The following is a 19490-nucleotide window of genomic DNA, read 5'->3' on the forward strand; positions in this document are numbered from 1 at the left end:
CCTGTGACCAACCAGGGCCCGGCGGCTGCAGTTATCAGGCTTAATTTCCCTGATCCCTGTTCTCGAATTTATCCGCATGCTGCATGACACCAGCTGAAGGTGAGAATCGCAATTGAAGGCAACAGATATCGGGAGCAAATTTAGATTTCGCATCGGCTTGATCAGAATATCGGGTAGAAATTCGAGATTAAAGTGAATACCTTCTAGTTATAGACGTGATCTAGGAAATCAGTTCTTGGGAATCATGATATCGATATTGAGTCGAGGGGAGGTATATCGTTGCGTATTAATTATGCTGGAATTTTGAAGTTTTCAGCAGGAGTTCAAATTTCTTCTGAAACTGGCATTGCGACAAGGTCCGTTCACTGATTAGTAACTACATCCAAGCAGAAAGACCCTTGGTAAATATCTTCCACCCTTGCTCACAACCCACCAGAATTTAAAAAATAGGGTTTAGCCTGAATGCTTCTAAAGGAGACCGTCGTGGATTCAGTAGAACTTTCTCTTGGTCACGCCGACTGAACTTTCGGGTCCTCCAAACTTGCTCACAAGATCACCTTGATCGAATTCGAGGCATTGGCGGTCTTTGGAAACTAAAGTCTCGTTAACTGTTCCCTGAAGTTGGTATTACTTCCTTGTTGCATTTGGACCAATTTTTGAATTTAAGCAATCCAGGCTTTTGGAGCTTCCCTTGGCTATGGATGGCGATCCCAAAGGGACGTCCTAACAGGCAGACGACGGATCAACCCAACGAAGTTCAAATATGCAGTGGTCAATGCCAACCCAACCCGCATGCTGATTGTAACATTCGCAGCATGCATGGTGCGCATGTACCATTAACACACATTCTTCTAGAAGCGGCACGGAACTCACGGCTTCTCACCTTGGTGTGTGTACGCAATGGCACAACCAACTGTGGGTTTCCCCACAATTTCACGAACAATTTAATGTGTGATCATCAAGAAATACGAACTCAATGCAAAAATCAACAGTATTTTCTAGCTGTGGTTAGAAACAGCTGACCGCCTTACAATTCGCCTACTATACTACCTATCCTGCAAACTTTTCTTTAACTAGCTCGCCCCTAGCCTTTCGAAAAAGTCAACTTCTAGTTATAATGGAGAAACCCTGGTGACCTAAGGTTCATCAGACGAAGGGGCTCCAAAATAAGAGGCGGCATTTTTTCTGCGTGCATATGTTCTATGACCCGTTCTCGTATTCGATAAAATCAGCACGTCTCGAATACCACATTGAATATCGTATCAAATATTACATTTTCGTCAGGACATCGCGGGCCATCCCTGTGCGTCCATTTGGCTAATAGGATGATACTCCACTTTATATCGCACCACGTTGCTATGTCCCCGAAAACGAGCAGCTGAACGGTACATATACATGTACAATCGCAAATAGCATTAAAGCTTGCTAGAGTACAGGATGTCGAGCTATGGTCAAGGGTATAACAAAGGATACCACTGGCCGAGTAGACGTCGGAATGTTAACATTTAGGCACGGGTACCGTTTCCTTTAGCCGTGATTACCACGGTGGGAAGCCCAGGTATTTCCCCGCAATATACTCTTTAGCCGGCATCACGAATTACCACATCTTCTCAAAACGCCACAAGGATGCGTGTTGCATGCCTTGAAATTCGCCTATGGGATCGCGTTAGCCTTTGTTCACTAGCTCTCGAGGAGATAGAGAGTGTGCAGCTTAAAGAGAATTCATGCGGATATGCCTACAGTTGCAGAAAACAAAGATGTACGAACACAAGGTGTTCGACTCAAGTTCGAATGTTCAAGATAATCATTCCCCCACTGACCCCAAGAAGGCTTGCTTAATGAAAAGAGTCTGACATATAACCTCGTAACAGTAGTTGCTAATACAGTTCCTGTTCAACGTTCCAGACGTGTTTGGATTTAAACTCATACCCGAATAGAGATTTCCAACTCCCCGGTTCTCCTATTTATCCGTTTATCCAGAGCGAGGAAGCCATGTTGATAGGACACCCACTGCACCGGTAGATAGATTAAACATTAATCGGCAACTAGCGGCTCACAGCCCAGTTGGACAACCGTTAAACCAAATTTTGGATATCTGTTCAAGCGTGATCATGAAGAGGATTTTGCCATAATTAACAGAAGGTACGACTGGCCTATCGATTATTCGCCGATGGAAAGCATGACTGGTTCGACCTGGGGCCTTAACTCCATCCATCCAATTTCCCGTAGTGTCGAAGGTTGAACTCATGAACAGTTTGAACCCGGACAAGGCTTGAAGACGATGGGGTCGAATTCTTCAATTCTGAGCCTCATGACCAAAACGCAACATCTATGCATGGTGGGGTAATAAGTCTCTTGCTATCATGCCATGGTGCCACTTACAAGACCTTGTTAACCCTTTAAATTTTTAGCTGGAAAGCTTCACCCAGCTCTACCCACCACCCATTTTCTGGCATTCTCCAATCTAGACTTGGATAATCTACGTATGGAGAAATGCACACACCAGATCCTGTGGCCAATGAGACTAGGGTTGCGAGATATTCACCCCCTGTCATCGGATTTCCAAGGTGGAGCTGATCTTCGCCTGGTGCATCGCGTGGAACCTTTGACGCCTTTTAGCTGCATCCTGCGCGAGATTTCTATCTAGCATTGATTTGTTGGTGCTGGGGTTGACTGGGATTGTATATACAGGGCCTAGAACGCTTTGGCAGGCAAATCCTTCAGGTTGAGGTATAGTGTATAGCCCCAGAATTCTATAGTTTCTGGAGTAAGTAGTTTCGACAATGCAAAAGCACCCTTGTCTATGCATACATGCATATGCACAAATATTGTATCAAACCAATCAGGAGGGTATATATGGCTCAAAGCTTCGATGCAACGACGTTGGTCGAGTGGGGGAAATTGAGGGGAAACTCCGACGTGTCGACTGTAGATTCGACTAGCTATACGATGATCGAGGTGGGGCTGACTCTATAGCATCCCAGCTGTTATATGTACATAACAAAACTGAATTAGACCCGACCGTCAAATCAGAAGCGCTGCTTTGCCGTGTCAGGTGTCACAAAAGTTCATTTTTATTTTAGTTTTGTTGTTAATTATCATATTCAATGCATACAACTGGCGAATGATCCCGGGTACGTTGGTTTACGGTGAGATATATCTCTCAAGGGATATGGACGAGCTGATCAATACCCTACGGGGCTTTGAAGGGTTTTAGGGATCGTTTTTAAGTTTTAAGACATTTTTACCAAGCGTTTAAGGGGTCTTGGTTGCTTTGAAAGTTGCTTTAAGCCTTATTTTCCGTCCTCGAAAACCCATAGTTTCGAATGTTTCCCTCATAGTATATCTATCAATTTAATCCCACGAAAGATATCTTGTTCAATATTTATGATTAACTATTGCTATATTAAGCGTAGGTAACTACATATATTTAAATGGTACCACTCTCAAAAGTAGTATATTTCGCTGTTCATTGTGTTTAGTTGTAATTCCGAGGCCATGGCCATTACCAAGCAGGAAAAGCATAAGTGGCCTCGACAATCTATGCCTCTATTAACAAAGAAAGTGCTTATGAAATCCATATTGAAACCGTTCTCCTTTTCAGAATTTTTGACCGATAAAGTAATTAATCTCCCCAACTGGCTTCGCGAACCTCTGCCGCCCCCACTTCCACTCCCACCCAATCCTCTCCTTCTCCGGTATCGTATCCAACAATTCCAAAACTTCTTGCGGCGTACGAGTCCTCAATGCTGACATGTACCCATCGAATACCATAACAAACGGAAGAATGGGAATGATGTATGTGAAAAACAAGTGTCCAAAGTTCAAGAAAGGCCCATGAAATGGGGTTAGAAATGCAAGAATAGGGCCGATGGCAGTAACTTGAAGGAATCCTGCGGGAGTTCTTGATTGGATCTCAAAGATCCTGATTAACTCACGATTAGCTTCGTTGTTCAACTGTTAATTAGATGATTCACGACTTACCCTATAGCATCGCTTCCGTTAACCGCATCTCTTAGAATTCTCTTTGCACCTTCGTCGTCAAAATGGTGAAAAGCGAGGTTAAACATCCGAAAGACCTTCTTCTCTCTCTTCCCCGCTACACCATCACCTCCAAGCAAAATCTCTTTCCTAGGTGCCTTCCCTGCATCGACCGGCTGAGCAACATATCTAAACGCCGGACTTTTCTCTTGAATTTTTTTCCAAGCGTCAGGATTCGGGTATAAATCCGTTAAAACAAAGTTGACGGGCTCCAATCCTTCTTTAATGAGTTGACTGTTTAAATGCCTTTCCACAATGGGAGTAGGACCTCCGGCTCCTGCGCAGAAGTCTATAAAAGTGTAGGATGACAAAGAGGAGCCTAGTTCTTTTCTGAGGACTCTTGCAACACTGGATGATGCTGAGGGTCCAGACTTTAGGAATGGGAAGGACACACTCCAGCAAAATGTTAGACATTCTTGGATCTTCCCACGGAGGTACTGAGGGAACCTGCGGATGTAATGTAACAGCTTGTCAAAGATGGTCCCGATATGATAAATAAATGTAGTGACCTACCACCCTTGATCATCGATCTCGAAGAGATGAAGTCGAGGCCCGATGATGTAGTCCATCTTTGCTGGGAGTCGATTGATTTGGGTTGACGTTGTTGGAGTTCAGGGACGCCACGACAACTTCTGAGTTTTGCGTCGTGCGCCCGCGACATCGGGACGATGCTGCCATTAGACGCCAAAGATGCCGGGCATCTGGGACTTAATATTCTTCCAATGGACGTTCGACACGTTTCCCGTCGGCATCATATCTTCGAAGATTTAATTCAACCAATCTTCCCAAGGTTTGTTGGGAGTGAATGTGAGCCTTAAAGGCCAAAGCCACATGCGCCATAGATTGTGGCTGACCATGTTTGGAAAGACTAAGCCTAATACACTCTGATTTCTCAGCTTGGAGGCGGGGACAGAAATAAGGACGGAACGTGGGCGGCAAATTAAATGTACAGCTAGTTCGCCTTGTAACCTAGGCGCTGCTCTTGAAGCTATTAAATATTAAACTAAAATATTAAGATATATGAACACCGTATAATCTCAACCGGTAGTCTTGTAGTATAGACGCCCCAACAAGATATCTCTTCTACCCAACATTTATTTCAATAGTAGTGTCTATACATTAACCGAGCTGTTTTCTTCGGATGTCTGTTCATTATTGTGGTGGTGATGGTGATGGTGAGAGTGGTGTGGAATTCCTGTGACGAAGTACTTCTCTCCAACTGCTCCCTTTATGTGCAGTACGAGATCGTCGATACGCTTTTTGACAGTAAATTAGCTAAGCTCAAGTCCAAATTATCAAGATGTCAGGTGTTCTTACCGAGTACAAACTGGTGATGGACATTAGCATTACCACAAATGTTGTCCACTGGTTGTATTCCGTTAGTATAATGATAACATTGAATATCCGGGAACTGCGATTCTCACCTCATCGTCTTTCAGCATATCTCTCGTTAGCGCATCCATACCGTCAGCCGGCCCCGCCACTTTCCTCAACCTTCTTAACAGAGGAACCGGCAGGATTTCGGCCAATGGATACCCGGTTCTCAAACTTCCTTCCAAAACTCCTAGAATCGCCATAATGCTGGCAATAGTCTCCGTTCTTGCAAAATCTGTTTGGACTTCTAGTCTTCTCTTATATGCTGGGGACAGCTTAGGTGTCAAAAGTGACATGATGCTTAGACTCTCAAGAATCTTGCCAAGATAATCCGCAATATCCATGAGATTGTCCGAAGTAAAGGGGCTAGAGCTTGGTTCAAATTTAACCATTTGGATCCGGGGGATAAGTTCCTGCATCGAAGTGTATAAATCGGCTACCCGTTCTTTGATTTCCTCAGCAGAGACTTCTTCGTCATCCTGGGCAGAAAGGAAATTTGACATAGTGTCGGAATAAAACTGGGTGAGGTCCGAGAGGACAGTAGCGAGCGATTTGGCGGCGTTACGAGTTGCTGATGGCGGACGAGGAAATATTTGCACGATGATTGCAGCTGCAAAGCCCACGATGACCAGTAAGAGCCTACGGTAGAATACACCGTACCCAGGTTCAGCGTAGATAAGTTGGGGCAAGTAGCTAGGGCCTGTTAGAAAATCGTTGGAAAAGGCTTCACATATAAGCTAAACTTACTGAACTTCCCAGGAGTAGCCGACGACGAGCATCAATGTTGCCACGCCCATCACTCCTGGCATCATCCATTCGCGTGGAGCAAAAACTCGAATCGTGATTCCGATGACGACGAACGGTGCAAGAATTGCCATAATACCATACGGATTGCCAGGACCAGATCCAGCGCCGATGTACCACACAATGAGGCCACACACCCCTCCGACCACGGTACCGAAAGTTCGCATAGCAACGGAGAATACAAAGTCGCCCATGAATTGCGAGATGGTTAGCTGTGCCATAATCAAAGCCCAGATAGCTAAGTAGATAGGGTGTTAGCAAGGACTCCATTGAGCGAAAAGGGGACGGGTATTCCATACATCTATTATCGTAGCAAAACTCTGCTGTCGGACGCAGCACACCAGGAATGGCCATAGCCAATGTGACGATAACCACTCTGGCCGCGAAAACGCCTTCGTTGTTGGTAAACCAGTGGAAAACGCCCGTCAATGCCTGGGCGAACCGACTTCTTTGACGCCCTTCTGTTTGCCTTTGTTGAGCCACTTCCTTGCTCTTGGTTTTTTTGTCTTTCTTTGCCTTTGGTTTCTTAGCCTTCCCTCCTTCTTTCTCCTGCCGAGTCTCAGTTCGTTCGAGGGCATTATCGTCGCGAACTGGCTCGGGACTGAGAGCCCATGAAAAGAGGCCTTTCAAAGCAAACGGCATCCACAATCTACCTCGGGTCCTTTTCATCTCCAAGTCGGTCAATTTCTCCAGAAGATCTATCAATGCGGATGCAACCGACAGAATCCTATGCTTGTAGTTGATCCCGATCATCAACCCGGGTAGTCTGACAGTCTTTTCCTTCTCTGTGGCCTCAACGAGTTTTCCTTCTTCGTCAAAGAAGTGGCTAACGGGTTCCACTACCCGGTCGACGGCATGTCGCACAAAATAATCACGCTCATCTTTCAATCTCTCCAAAGCTTGTGCGTGCTTTATGACGAGGGAATCTAGTTCGCTTTGCTTGGGAGATCCAAACCATCGAGTACAATTAACGGATGTCATGATTTCAGAGCAGGTTAATAACGCGTCGTCGCAGGCCGTGAGAAGATTACGGGAAACGTCCTCAACAGCCTTGAGAGCATCCTGACCTAGCTTTAGGATCTCTGGTTCCGGCCGAAGGAATTCATAAACTGTTAGCGTCGCTAGTGTCTGACTGGCCCCGGCACGTCGTTGGTGTTTTTCATGTCTATGACCTTTCTTAGATTTCTCTAGGTGTTCCTGGCTCTTGTCAAGTCGGCTATCGGAGTCGCCATCAGTAGTGTACTCGGCTTTGGGAGCTCCATCGAGAATCTTCGAACGATATTCTTGGCGCAAAAGATGAAAGTTCAATAGAACGGTAGTGCGGATGTAAAGGTCCTGGAATGTGTTTTTCAAAGACCTGACGTCCTCTCCAGACCACCGACCCAAGCTGAATTCCAAGCCCATGAACGTAAATCCTAGGTCAATCTCCGTACGCTCCTCGATTATCTTTTGCTTGAGCTTCTTGATATCCTCAACAGCTATATCTCGTTCCAAATCCTGGAGCGTGGCCTTGGTGATATCTAGCGCCTCTCGTACTCTGCCCAAGGATTTCGTGAGTAGAGCCAATGTCGCATGAGAGCAGGATTCTGGGAAACAGAGAAGCGATAAGACGACACCAATTCCTACCGCAGAAGCTAGCGGCTTAACAAAGATGAGGGGAAGAGTCCCGTTGAAGTTATTCAACAGAGGCGCCGTAGTGATGTATGGATCAATGACAATTATCCCGAAGATGCTGACGAGGGTAAGCTTTGGGAAGCTTGCTTGTATCCTTGCCATGAAGTAGACGAATACTGAGCACATTGCTAGCATCGTGATTGTAGGACCGGCTTCGAGTAGTTCGCCATTGAATATCTGTCGTTGAACATAGAACCTGGGATTTGGGGTTCCGGCAGCGGCTTGTCGGATAGCATTGTATCTAACATTGTAAAGGTCGTCGTCACGCCGCGACATAGCAGCGAGAAATGCTAGAGTACCCCATCCCCAAGCCAGGCAGATACCAAGAAGAATTGTGGTTGCAGCGAGAAGATATAGTGGTAAGATCGTAGAAGGCGGATTGATGAATAGACAGAGCCTGTCAACATGTCAGAAAACAGAACCATTGGGGTTACAGTCTAGATTCTATAACAAACTTACATGCCCATGAAGGCCGCCTGGCCGAAATTCTGAAGAACGGGATCGATAACTACGAAAAGAAAGGATGCCCATCCTGCAATGCTGCATCGAACAAGAATTTTGAAGTCGCGTAGAGTCAGATGCTCCGTCACCCAATCCGGCAGCACCGAGCCTTTCTTCGAGGCCGTTTGGACATTATCGGCACGTTCAGTAGCAGCATACTCATTCTTGATAGTTGTTGAATCGTCAGGGCCCGTGTTCAATGAAGCTGGTTTCTCTAATATACCGCCTTCGTCCTGGTGGGGTTCAGGCTCGTTGGACGTGGTGTTGTTGTTTTCGTCCTGCGCCCGCGGAGTGGAAGGAGCCTCGGCGGACATGGTTGGAAGGCTCCGCCTGCACCCAGAAACAAAGGTACAGAAGCCAATTTTCGACAAGAAAACTCCAAGTGCCGCAAAGGGTCGATTCAGTCACAAAGAGACCAAGAATATCTAGATCAGGTATCAAATGTCGAATTCGGCGTCGCGTGTCTTAATGGAATGATGCTGATGCAAAAATTCTTACAGCCAAGGGGGAACGATTGTATAAGTAATCAAGGAAGACGGTCGAGTCCCACGCCTGACAAGGGAGCTATTTTGAGAACTTCAAAGATGCTCGAATGGAAGGTCCCGTGCTTCAGAGTCCGGAGAAGCCTGTGACGAAATTGCCGATGTTCATGCAAGCATCTGATCGCAATTCCTCAATACTGGCGTTCCTAGATTATCAAATTTTTTTTTTTTTTTTTTTTTTTTTGAGGACCCTGGAATTAAATTGGATCTGCTTGGATCCATAGAGCCGAGGCCCGGGATCCAGAGTGGATGCCGGCAGGGAAGGAATCCGGCAGACCCTCATCATTGGCTACCCCTCGTCGGAGGGCGTCACGGCGACCATGGCATGAGATCGGAGCCGGGCATTTTTCTGTGCTGTAAGGCTGCAAGGCCTTACCGAACTATATCCTGGTGATTCTACTACATCATATCAACGGGTTCTCCTACATCCACATCCACCGACGCAACTTCGTGTATATAACCATTCCATATGGTTGATGACGGTCGCGGCGGTTCCTTTGTCGGCTGACGTACAAGTTTGACAAGATCTCAAACTCCTCAAGCTAACCAAGAGATCTCGAAATCCAATTTCTCGATTAGAACCCTAAGATTCGCACTTGGACGAAAGCCGCTAAGCTTCCAAAGTGGGGCTGAACCCTCCGAGCTAGCCATCGACTTTTCCAGGCTCTTCGCCTTGCCAATAGTAACTTGTCGCCAAAGCTCATCTTGGGTTATCAGTGCATTTGGCATATGGGACACTATCATTTCGTCTCCTCGCATTCAATCACCTACGAAGCCAACAGTATTCCTTGATAGTGTCTACATTCCTAACCTGTTGCGTCCCCAACATGGATTCAGCCGAAGAGCCACGGCTTTCTCATAAAAGAGGGGTGTATATGCGGCTGCAGGTCAAACGCACACGTACTTCAGCCTCATGCCTGAGGCATGCGACTATTGACCCCCAAGGTCATTTCAGCTGAAATTCTGATTTTACCCACTTCGATTGAAGATGCCTGGATCGAAGCTTCCTTATTTCTCCACGATTTCGCCGATACGATGCTTTATCGATATCCGCTGCCTTAACAAGGTCGCGCGCGGCATCAAAAGTCGATACACCTACCCAACTATTCTCCGGGCGTATACGTAACTTTCGAACTAACCCATTGCAAGCCGCCGTGGCGCTCTCCAACAGCTGTCAGTTGAGCAAAAAATAAACCCAGTCTTGTGATTATTCGGCTTCACATTGCCTGTAATTTATAACCACACCTGAATACGGGGCAAGAGTGGAGAATACATTTGACAAAGCCCCCCATTTTTCGATTAAAGCTATAGATCACTCGAAATACTGGGCTTGGGACGATGTCGAACGTAACACTCTTTCACGATGTCCTGTCGTCGACACTGAAGACCAATGTGCCATACCAATGGCCGGAATTGTGTCTGAACCTACCTGATAGATACGAAGAACAAACCGATTTCCGATATTTCAACGTTTGCGCCATCTATCCTGATATCGCTCAGGGTCTAAGTAATGGCGCCTTTGACGCAAACCGAACGTTTATCGACGAACTCTCAAATTATCGGATTCAAGCCATACAAAATGTCCCGACAATCAGTATAGATATCACAAGGCAAACTGTCGACTTTTTGGTTAGAACTTGCTATAGAATAGGTTGCAACAACGATTTCAGCGCTGAGAACAACGTTAGGTGCGATGGGTCGCTTATGCGATCCCAGAACGGGCAAAATTTAGTATTGGAGGAAGTCAATTCGTGCATGACTGCGATATGCACAAATCTGCAACCCTATGTCAAAGATGATCCTGATATTGGCGGTGTCGGTGTATGTCTGCCCTTTCGTGCATTACGATAGCACGCAAAAGGAAGAGAGAGTTATGCTAACATAGCACTCCGCGTTCAGGTCTTTATTTCATATATCCTCCAAATACTGCTAGTTCTAATGATGACAATATATGTGCTCTTTAAATTTATACTTCATGAGCGGCGGGTTGTTCCAGACGACATGCATAGCCCATTCGATGGGTCGATAGCATTCCCAGAGTCTTTAAAAGAGTTCCAGAAGCTACAGAGGTGAGGAGATCGTCGTATAGCGAATTAAAGTAGTGGGACTGACATGGAATAGCTGGTTCATCGGCTCCCTTGTGATCGCAGCATTTATTCGGCAAACACAGGCAATCACAAGTATCTCGGTCACAGACTTCCTATTCCTTGGAGGGATATCCCTTAACGGTGTCGTCCTCATCTGTTACATGAATGCTGCTCTCCTGCTCCTCGGTCGAAAGTCGTGGTATGTCTACATACTGTCTTGTGTCACTTTCTTCCTCTGCTCGGCTTTTCTTCTATACGCCAACTGGATGCGAGGGATACGGGTAGATAATGTTCTGCCGGCGTTATCATTCTGCAGGGGACAACTGTCTGCAGCGGTCGAATCTTCGAATCAAATAACCGAATGGGTCATCCTTGTGTCAAAGGTTCCGCGATATACAATCTATATCGCGTGGGGTTTCTGTCTTATAGTTCAAATGGCCTGTATCTTCTGGATGCTTGAGGGTGAGAAGAAGTTGTCTCTTAGGTTCAGACAATGGGTCGCTACTACTCTCGGACAACTGTTCTTGTGGCTTTTCATCCTGGTTATTGTGCTTTGCTTTCTCGCCATCTTCGCATTACAGATCACCATGCTGTACAATTTTTGGGGGATCGTGGATCCTTCGCAATGGAGTTTTGGCCAGATCATCGCCGTTACGATCTGGCTTCCTATCATTATCGACTGTGAGTTAAATTTCCCCGACCTCTCTTCACTTGAAACCCCCCCGAAGCTAACAGGATGTAGATATTCATGGTCGGTTCAAAGAAAAGCAAGGGCACCTAGCCAACGGCGGCGGGTATTCCAAAGACGAAGAGGCCGGCTACGCCGTCATTATGATAGACCCCCCGCCAGGCACTGGCGGTTCCGCAGTTACTGGAGGCACTGGAGGCTCAGGAGGTTCTGGAAGTTCTGGGTCAACCGCTGTACACGTTCCTCAACATCACCAAGGAACCTTCAACTCTCACGATCACCAAGTTCACAGCGATTCGAGTAGCACCGTCTATAGCCACCCTCAACGCCACAGCATGCTTTCGCACTATAGTTTCCCTCCGCCCCAAATCCAGATCGACACGCAAGGTGGCCCACCAACAATATCCCCAACAATAGTGACGCAATCGCACTTTGGTTCTCCTTTATTGCCTAGTATTCCATCCTCTCCATTGTTCCCGATGCAGGGGGGGTTCCAGGACCGGGTACTACACCCCCAGGGATGACATCGTTATGGAACAGGGGTGGTGTTCCTCATGATAGCCGAACGTTTGCACCGACTCCCCTTAGCCAAAATGTTGATCGCGATCAGTCATCCAGGGCGAGGGAATCAGGGACGTCAGAGTTTACGCAAAGTACCAGGACTTTTGGTATATAGTAGTTAACCTGTTTGTAGATGTGAGACTTACGTATTTCTAGGTAAAGTTTTGTATTTAGCGAACTAGTTACAGTTTATTTCTGGAACGCAAGAGTGTGCGGTCGGTTAATTGTATCCACTAAAGTATATAAGAATTTTTAAGCTTATCTGCGACATGTTCATTATCCTATGGAAGAATTTCGAAACCAGCCTCGACGCTAGTGTTCGATTTAGAGTCGGCGCAAACATGTCAACATAGGAATCTTGGAAACAGAGAATCCACGGTAGAGGTATCCGATACAATGACCAAACATAAATGACCCTTGAAGAGGAAAAAGAAAGCTATCCGGACTAATAGATTAAGTTGACCAAGACGTTGTTCCCGCTTTTATAGTGTTAAAAATACATGATATCAAACCCGAATCCCAAATGATAAAACACGCAAAACAATGATATCCACACCTAGATTATCCATATACCGTAGACCACTCAAATTCCACATTATAGAACTACCTTCCCTATCTTCCGATAGATCTACCCTTAGCCTGGATATCGCCAGGATACCCATCCACACGATATATATGTTGAACCGTTTTCAAGCCTAGTTGGTTCCATGGTGCCTGATTCCCTCCATAATGTATGATGCAACATCGTCTGCAGCAATTGTGGGTACACTGGTATCGGTGGATTCGGTCTCCCGGACGCGAGTAGGAGTTTCTGTGGCGCCCGAAGGGAACGGTCTGGTATCGAATTCCTTTCCATCGTAGACGCATACTGCATCACCTGATGTTTTTGATTCTTCGAAGCCTGTGAGATATAGTTTTAGTGTGGCCCTTTTGTTAAGGTCGATCGCAATCATGGCTAGCATATGGACATGCATGTGCCTATAATGGGAAAGCCATGTGGATATTCATATGAACGTCAATATTATACTTACAGACGGCACCTAACTTGACACCCACCGGCTGCACACCAACCAAATCCAGCGAGCAAGCGCCTAACCTGGCATCGCCGTTATTACAGTGTACAATAAACTCTGTCGAGTTTGAATCCCCAGCACAGTAAGACCTTCTATTCGCATCGGCAGGACAGTTCAGGGTCCCGTCCAAATCACTACGGATCGAGTATGTTGTAAGCTATAGCTCTCGAATATTATAAAATCCCCGGCATAGGACTCTGGCAGTGGAGTAATATAATGGGAAATACTAACATTGTAACCCCGCTATAGCCATTTTGCGAAAGAACGAGACAGCAGTTGCCAAGCAGGAGAACAACTGCTAGATTTAATGTGTTGCGCATTGTTGCAGATATCACTACTGTATTACCAGGCTGACTTGAATCCTCTAACGAAACTTCGACGAACGATAGAAATGTTCTGATTCGGATCCAAGATATCGAGACAAAGACAAAGAGAGACTCGAAGGTGTGGCGTTCGCTAACAATAGCCTGTTTCCAGAGATCGCGAGAAGATGGGAGCTTCGAAGGGGATGCGGAGTTACTGTTTCTACGATGCTAGCATCAGCGAAAGGTTTGAGATTTGGTGACGATTCAGCCGCTTTTGCGGGGATTAAAATAGCAACAGCCCTCCGAAATCCTTCGATAGACTGGCCATGGACTGCACTCATGACTGGCCTGGTATGCATGCAAGGGTTCCCTTCAAAGCAGGTACAACACCATGGCCATAGCCCAAGTCTCGCAAGCTTGCTGACGGAATTAATATTAAGCAAAGCAGAGTCCTAACAAATACCGAGTACTTGACAAGACGGAGTACATAATACTTGACAAGCTCAGCGAAGGGATTCAATTCGAAAAGGGCAGGTCGCTATGTCGCATGCATTGAGTGCACCATCGAACGGATCCAGAAATCCGGATGCTTCATTTGGTCTGAAAAGAAGCTTCTGAAGAACCACTGAAGACGCCAGTAAAACTTCAGACGAACTTCGTCATGCCCATTCGGGACTGGACCTTCCACGCCGTCTTCAATGTGGGTCCGTTGAGGGAAACCTGGGTGTCAAATGGCCCTTCGCTCAACGGCCCTCGAACGAAGCGAAACGTTGGCAGGGACTTGGAGTTTGACGTTCTCCTCCAAGATGGATACCAATTGCGCAAGATTGCAAGCAGAGAAGTTGCTTCCCGCGCATGGGGACTTACTTTGAGTACCCGGTTTGGCCTCAAATCAGATTCCGTGACCCACTCGCGATGCATGTTGAGCTCTCTTATCGATTGCAGTTTCGAGCTCTTGCCTGCCCCAGACCTGCCGACCGAACCCCCCCCAAAAAAAGCCAGACTGCCCAGCGCGGACTAACCTGTTCAGATCACCTGAAGTCCCTTCCAGGAAACTGTTGGATGTGTTGCGGAACGTCGAGTGGTTGAATCCTACGGCGCTCTCTCACTGTGTCTGGTTCCTCCATCCCTCACCAGTGCGGTATTGCTGCAGTCTCGCCGAACGTGAATCGAGGCATCCACTGCCATTGGCTGGCCTTTCTCATCGTTACGATATTTATATACAAAATGTCTTCGATTTTCAATCGCTAAGATACTTTTCAGAACAAGCAATAGCAGACGACGAGAAACACAACCCGGAAATCACGCAGTGTTTTTTTTTTTTCTCGGGTTAGCTTCTTGGACTTCTTGGACCTCCGTGTAGCATCCTGACCCCCCCAACATCTACTAGTATTCATACTCAGAATCTTTCTCCCGAAAGGTTCACTGTTCATCTTGAAACAACAAAGACTCCAAAGAAGATATTCCGATCGAAGTTAAGAGGTGGACTGTATACATGGATGCTAGTTCATAACTTGTGCGCATTAACGGCAGCCCCGGCATCGACGTATCAGCCCTGCATGTGCATCTTCCTCTAAACTGCGGGTTTTTTAGCGTCGGTCTCCAACTTCTGCCTCAACCTGTAAGTTTTTGACATCCGAGACCCATTCATATAGACCATACTCCCCCAAGTGCAGCTCCAACCGGGCTCTCCATTCTATCCATATCCTCACACGTTCTAAATCTGCGTACACGGTTTTGATCTTACTAGCCCGAATGACTGCTAATATACGCAGAGCGGACACTTCGATAGTCTAACAGGGTTGTAGGCTGGCACTAGCCCTTGGACCGACAGAATATTTACTCCAATTATTTTGAACAAATCACATAAACACGATTACTCTCCTAGAAGGACACCAAACAATCGATTAAATTCTCCCTTTCTCGGGTCCTTTTCCTGTTACCCAACCTCCTACATCAGGCCTTCCCAATCCGACCTGACCTCCTCCATCCCAGCTCAACCCAACTCAACCGAAAAAGACTTCGGAGGAATATACTGAACAAAACCTGGAACAGCGCTTCGATCATCTCCAACAAGATGTCGTGCGACTTCGTTCCTGCTGTTCAGGGGACTTGGCAACGCTGGCAGTCATTCCCAGCGGGCGGCGGTCAAACCCCAGGTCAACATGGCATGCATCACCGCGTGCAATCTACCAACATGCTTTTTCCTTCAAATGTGGACCCCATAGCTCAGGTTCCCAGGGGCGCCAACGGCCTCCGAGTGTCTCCATCGGAAGCCCGTGCTGCTCGTGCTGCCCAGCCTAGTGGAACAAGTATAGAGGGAAGGAGAAGATCCAGCGTGTTCTCGGATGGAAATCCTAGTTTCTCTTTCACGCAGCAGCCTCCTCACCGATCGATGGAACACCTACGAAATGCCCAAACGAATGCTCGTGCCCTCCACGCAGGATTCGAAATACTCCCCATGTTTGGAGACAAGCCGCCTCAGGCCTCCAGGTCGTCGCCACGACTCGGGTCTAATGGTGCATCCGTATCCAGTTACAACCTTGGGTTTGGATTCGGTTCAGATATGCAATCGCACTACAGCTTCCGACCCGACGTCGGAAGGGCTATGTGTGGCAACGACGTTGACGAGTCTATGGCTGAGTGGGAACAAGAGCTCTTTCAATCTTATCGAAAAATGAAGTACTACGGGGAGGAAGAACTCTCAAAGGAACAGACCGTTGAAATTGTCACCAAGTTCACCGCCACTGCTCGAGAGGCCTGGGTTAAACTGGAAACTGCAGCTAAATCCGACCAGGTTACCCAGGGGTTTAAGATGTTTTTCAAGTCTATCAGAAGCTTCGAGCATCTCACGAGGCTTGGGTTCCAGAACCTGGATCAGGTGCTCGAGGGGAAGACACCAACATCACTTATACCGATATACAGCGTACTTCATGTCGCCTATGCCATATCCCAAACGACGTCGTCATCGATTCCACAGCTATCCCAACCGCTCGCAGTCAGTACTTTCTGCGCGGATGCTCAGAAACGCTGGAAGAAATGTCTTAAATCTGGGCCTAACAGTCTAGGGTTTTCAGAAGAAGGAGTGTTCGACGAGTTACTTGCTGTAATGACTCAAGAGATAGATGCTGCCCTGGAATGGATATCCACACGAACCTGTATGACTGCCTGGACGAATGTCGACGAAACAGATGATGAAAGCGAATCTCAGTCGTACATTCTGAGCCAGGCCCATATCATAGGAGGCGAGAGTAACGGTTATCAACGCCCTCCATCAGGCTCTAGTCTAACGCTGCAGGGCTCCACAAAGTGCCATCAAATGGGTCTACCCCCTGAGCGGCAGCCTGGCCGAGCGCAATGGGATGTGGTGATGAGCGGGCCAATGTTTGCTCACATCCTCGCATTCCTTGAAAGTAAGCATAGCATCGTCCCTAGGTTCCACACATATTCGCCCAAAGCTAACGATGACTTGATTGTTTCAAGACCTCCCTAAACTAGGCTCGATGATGTCGAGGCTTTCATTCCCTGCACCTCAGCCCCAGCAACTCTCCGGGCCGAACCCTCAAACAAGGCCACCATGTCAAACCATGGGTGATTTCAAAACCTCGATTTTGAAGTTCATCATCAGCCAGATCTGGGGGAAGCAGAAGTTCAACTGGGTTGGCCACATAATGCGCGCAGCTATCAACATGGTTCAGTATGGCGCCATCCAATGCCTTAGGGATTTTGAAGATTACGTTGTCGGGCTGACGAAGGTAAGCATACGATGTTTCTAGACCGCTCTGATACGGTTGCTAACAATATGGCCCCTTTCGATTTAGTTTTGTGAAGAAGTACCAAAGAGGCTGGATTTCCTTGACTCTTTCTTAGACATTTGTGTGACATTTGCGCCCATGTTCACTGATCTTCAAGTCCGAAAAGGCCAGACACCTTACTGTACCGGATACAGGAACGCACGATTGAGATTGGAGAGGGCGACCATGCTATCTCGATATCAGGCACGACGGTACTCGATGCAACTAAAGCTCACAGGTTCTCCATTGCAGGCCATAAGGGCCAACTCTATTTCCAACATCCCGGTCGAGCATCTTAGACTTCAGTTACCATTCATGGATCTTTCTTCAGAGGGATTGCTCTCGAATTCTCCGCCCCAGCTATCGCCCACGGGATCTTTCTCATCGGGAACCTTGTCCGAAGCAACCAGTCTGGCGGCTTCGGTACCCGCTAGAGGAAGTCCCTCGCTCAGTATATCAACTCTGGGAGATGCCATGGGCAGCAAGACGACCGCCGACTCCATTTACGACTTCTTAGTTCCTACGAACTCGTGGGACTCGCAGCAGGTGCCCTACCAAGCATCAGGGCTCGAAGAGGCATGCCAGGGGATATCGGTTAGTTGGCCTCAAGCCTACGGGCCCTGCCAGATCACCGCTCCCACGACCATGGCCGATATCGTTTCTAGTATTGCTGCTAGTTCCGCATGGGACGGCACAATTGCAGCTCCAGCTCACCCGGACTTCGCACCCATCCGTGGATTTACTACTACCGAGGACCACGACACCTTCAATCTGATCGGCCATGTCCCCGAGGGTAGCCCGGATCCCATTGATGATGCCCTTAGCTACCCAGATGCAGCCTCACGAAATGCCAAAGACGAAGCACCTCAGGATATGGAAACAGATTCCGACCCGGTTGCGACAACTACCAACACGGCGATACCCCGCGGTATCCGCCCACGTCGGGCTCCTCGAAGCAAGAAAGCTCCAGGCGGGAGAATCTTCATCTGTGATTTCCCGGGCTGTGGCGCAGAGATTCGTGGAGCAAAGTACACCCAATCGAACAGTAACCTTCTTCGCCACCAACGTTCTTCACACGGTATGGGCGGAAGCGTCGGCACCGAGTTTACATGCGAAGTGGCGGGTTGTGTGGCGAAGTATAGGGGAGCGAGGGCACGTGAGAATCTCAAGACGCATATGAAGAATAAACACGGGATCCGGACGAAAGCATTAAGGAAAGGTGGGCGGCAGTCGGGAAGCAATATGCCATTGGAGATTATTTCCGAGGATGAGAGTTCCTAGACGTACCCCCACTACCCCTGCCCCGGTACCCCCACGTCCGTCTGTCCGCCATCCATCCATCCATCCATTCATTCATCAACAGGTGGGATATACTACAACCATTTTTTATGATCCCCGCTTCCCCATAATATATGATTCAATTAGCTAGAGTATGATTTTAATTTCCCCATGATCGTTGTCTTTTTTTTTTGGCGTTTATTTTATTTCTTGGGAGGCATGCACCATTTTCGGAAATCCTTCGCAGGATTGGATTCTTCATAACTTCCCAAGCATATCATTATTATTTTTTCTGTTCCATTTATTCACGTCGGTATTTTGATGATTTTTTTTCAAGCTGTTGTCGTTATGAGGTTCATGAGAGGAGTTTTTTTTCTACTTTTTTTACAGCACTATTTAATTTTTTCTTAACGATATGATAAATTTTCCAAATACCCCTGCTGCGGTCCTCTGCTAGACGGTTTTCATTGTTTGCCTTTATTTCATATTTTTTTTTTTTCTTCGTCAGACTACTTGCGATGCATTGCCGTCGAGGCCAATGCAAAGGGGCCATTATCCAAAAGATGTAGAATGTGCACACGCCCGTATACATCGTATATACACTATCCTCATGTATCTTTATAGCCTAACTTTTTTTCGAATTGTGCTATATAGATTTGTATTAGATATCACCTCAATCGACGCTTATATCACTACTTCTTACCTATGTATTTAGTCTCTGATCAGTAGTAGCAAAGTGCTTAGGTATTCTTTCGTATCTGAATAACC

At 47.0% G+C, this 19490-nt stretch overlaps 5 protein-coding genes across 5 annotated transcripts; 2 read left to right on the top strand and 3 right to left on the bottom strand.

Annotated features, from left to right (window-relative positions):
- Positions 1 to 3600: 3600 nt before the first annotated feature.
- Positions 3601 to 4610, bottom strand: DFL_006544 (uncharacterized protein; the record flags this gene model as incomplete). The annotated part of the gene is made up of 3 exons (XM_067635992.1): positions 3601 to 3925; positions 3985 to 4488; positions 4555 to 4610. 3 exons carry the CDS (start codon positions 4608 to 4610, stop codon positions 3601 to 3603), a joined length of 885 nt encoding a protein of 294 aa, XP_067487654.1.
- Positions 4611 to 5153: 543 nt separating this feature from the next.
- On the bottom strand, positions 5154 to 8708 carry DFL_006545 (uncharacterized protein; the record flags this gene model as incomplete). Its single annotated transcript, XM_067635993.1, has 6 exons — positions 5154 to 5297; positions 5359 to 5406; positions 5466 to 6108; positions 6163 to 6457; positions 6519 to 8290; positions 8353 to 8708. The coding sequence occupies 6 exons, from the start codon at positions 8706 to 8708 to the stop codon at positions 5154 to 5156; spliced, it is 3258 nt and encodes a 1085-aa protein (XP_067487655.1).
- Positions 8709 to 10274: 1566 nt separating this feature from the next.
- On the top strand, positions 10275 to 12235 carry DFL_006546 (uncharacterized protein; the record flags this gene model as incomplete). Its single annotated transcript, XM_067635994.1, has 4 exons — positions 10275 to 10757; positions 10836 to 11005; positions 11058 to 11704; positions 11766 to 12235. 4 exons carry the CDS (start codon positions 10275 to 10277, stop codon positions 12233 to 12235), a joined length of 1770 nt encoding a protein of 589 aa, XP_067487656.1.
- A 732-nt stretch (positions 12236 to 12967) lies between these two features.
- On the bottom strand, positions 12968 to 13665 carry DFL_006547 (uncharacterized protein; the record flags this gene model as incomplete). The annotated part of the gene is made up of 4 exons (XM_067635995.1): positions 12968 to 13173; positions 13304 to 13368; positions 13435 to 13479; positions 13577 to 13665. The coding sequence occupies 4 exons, from the start codon at positions 13663 to 13665 to the stop codon at positions 12968 to 12970; spliced, it is 405 nt and encodes a 134-aa protein (XP_067487657.1).
- Positions 13666 to 14311: 646 nt separating this feature from the next.
- On the top strand, positions 14312 to 18725 carry DFL_006548 (uncharacterized protein; the record flags this gene model as incomplete). Its single annotated transcript, XM_067635996.1, has 6 exons — positions 14312 to 14529; positions 15244 to 15271; positions 15426 to 15454; positions 15706 to 17063; positions 17134 to 17405; positions 17472 to 18725. 6 exons carry the CDS (start codon positions 14312 to 14314, stop codon positions 18723 to 18725), a joined length of 3159 nt encoding a protein of 1052 aa, XP_067487658.1.
- Positions 18726 to 19490: the final 765 nt, after the last annotated feature.

Source organism: Arthrobotrys flagrans (assembly GCF_004000055.1).
Source record: "Arthrobotrys flagrans strain CBS H-5679 chromosome Unknown unitig_8, whole genome shotgun sequence".
Lineage (NCBI taxonomy): Eukaryota > Fungi > Ascomycota > Orbiliomycetes > Orbiliales > Orbiliaceae > Arthrobotrys > Arthrobotrys flagrans.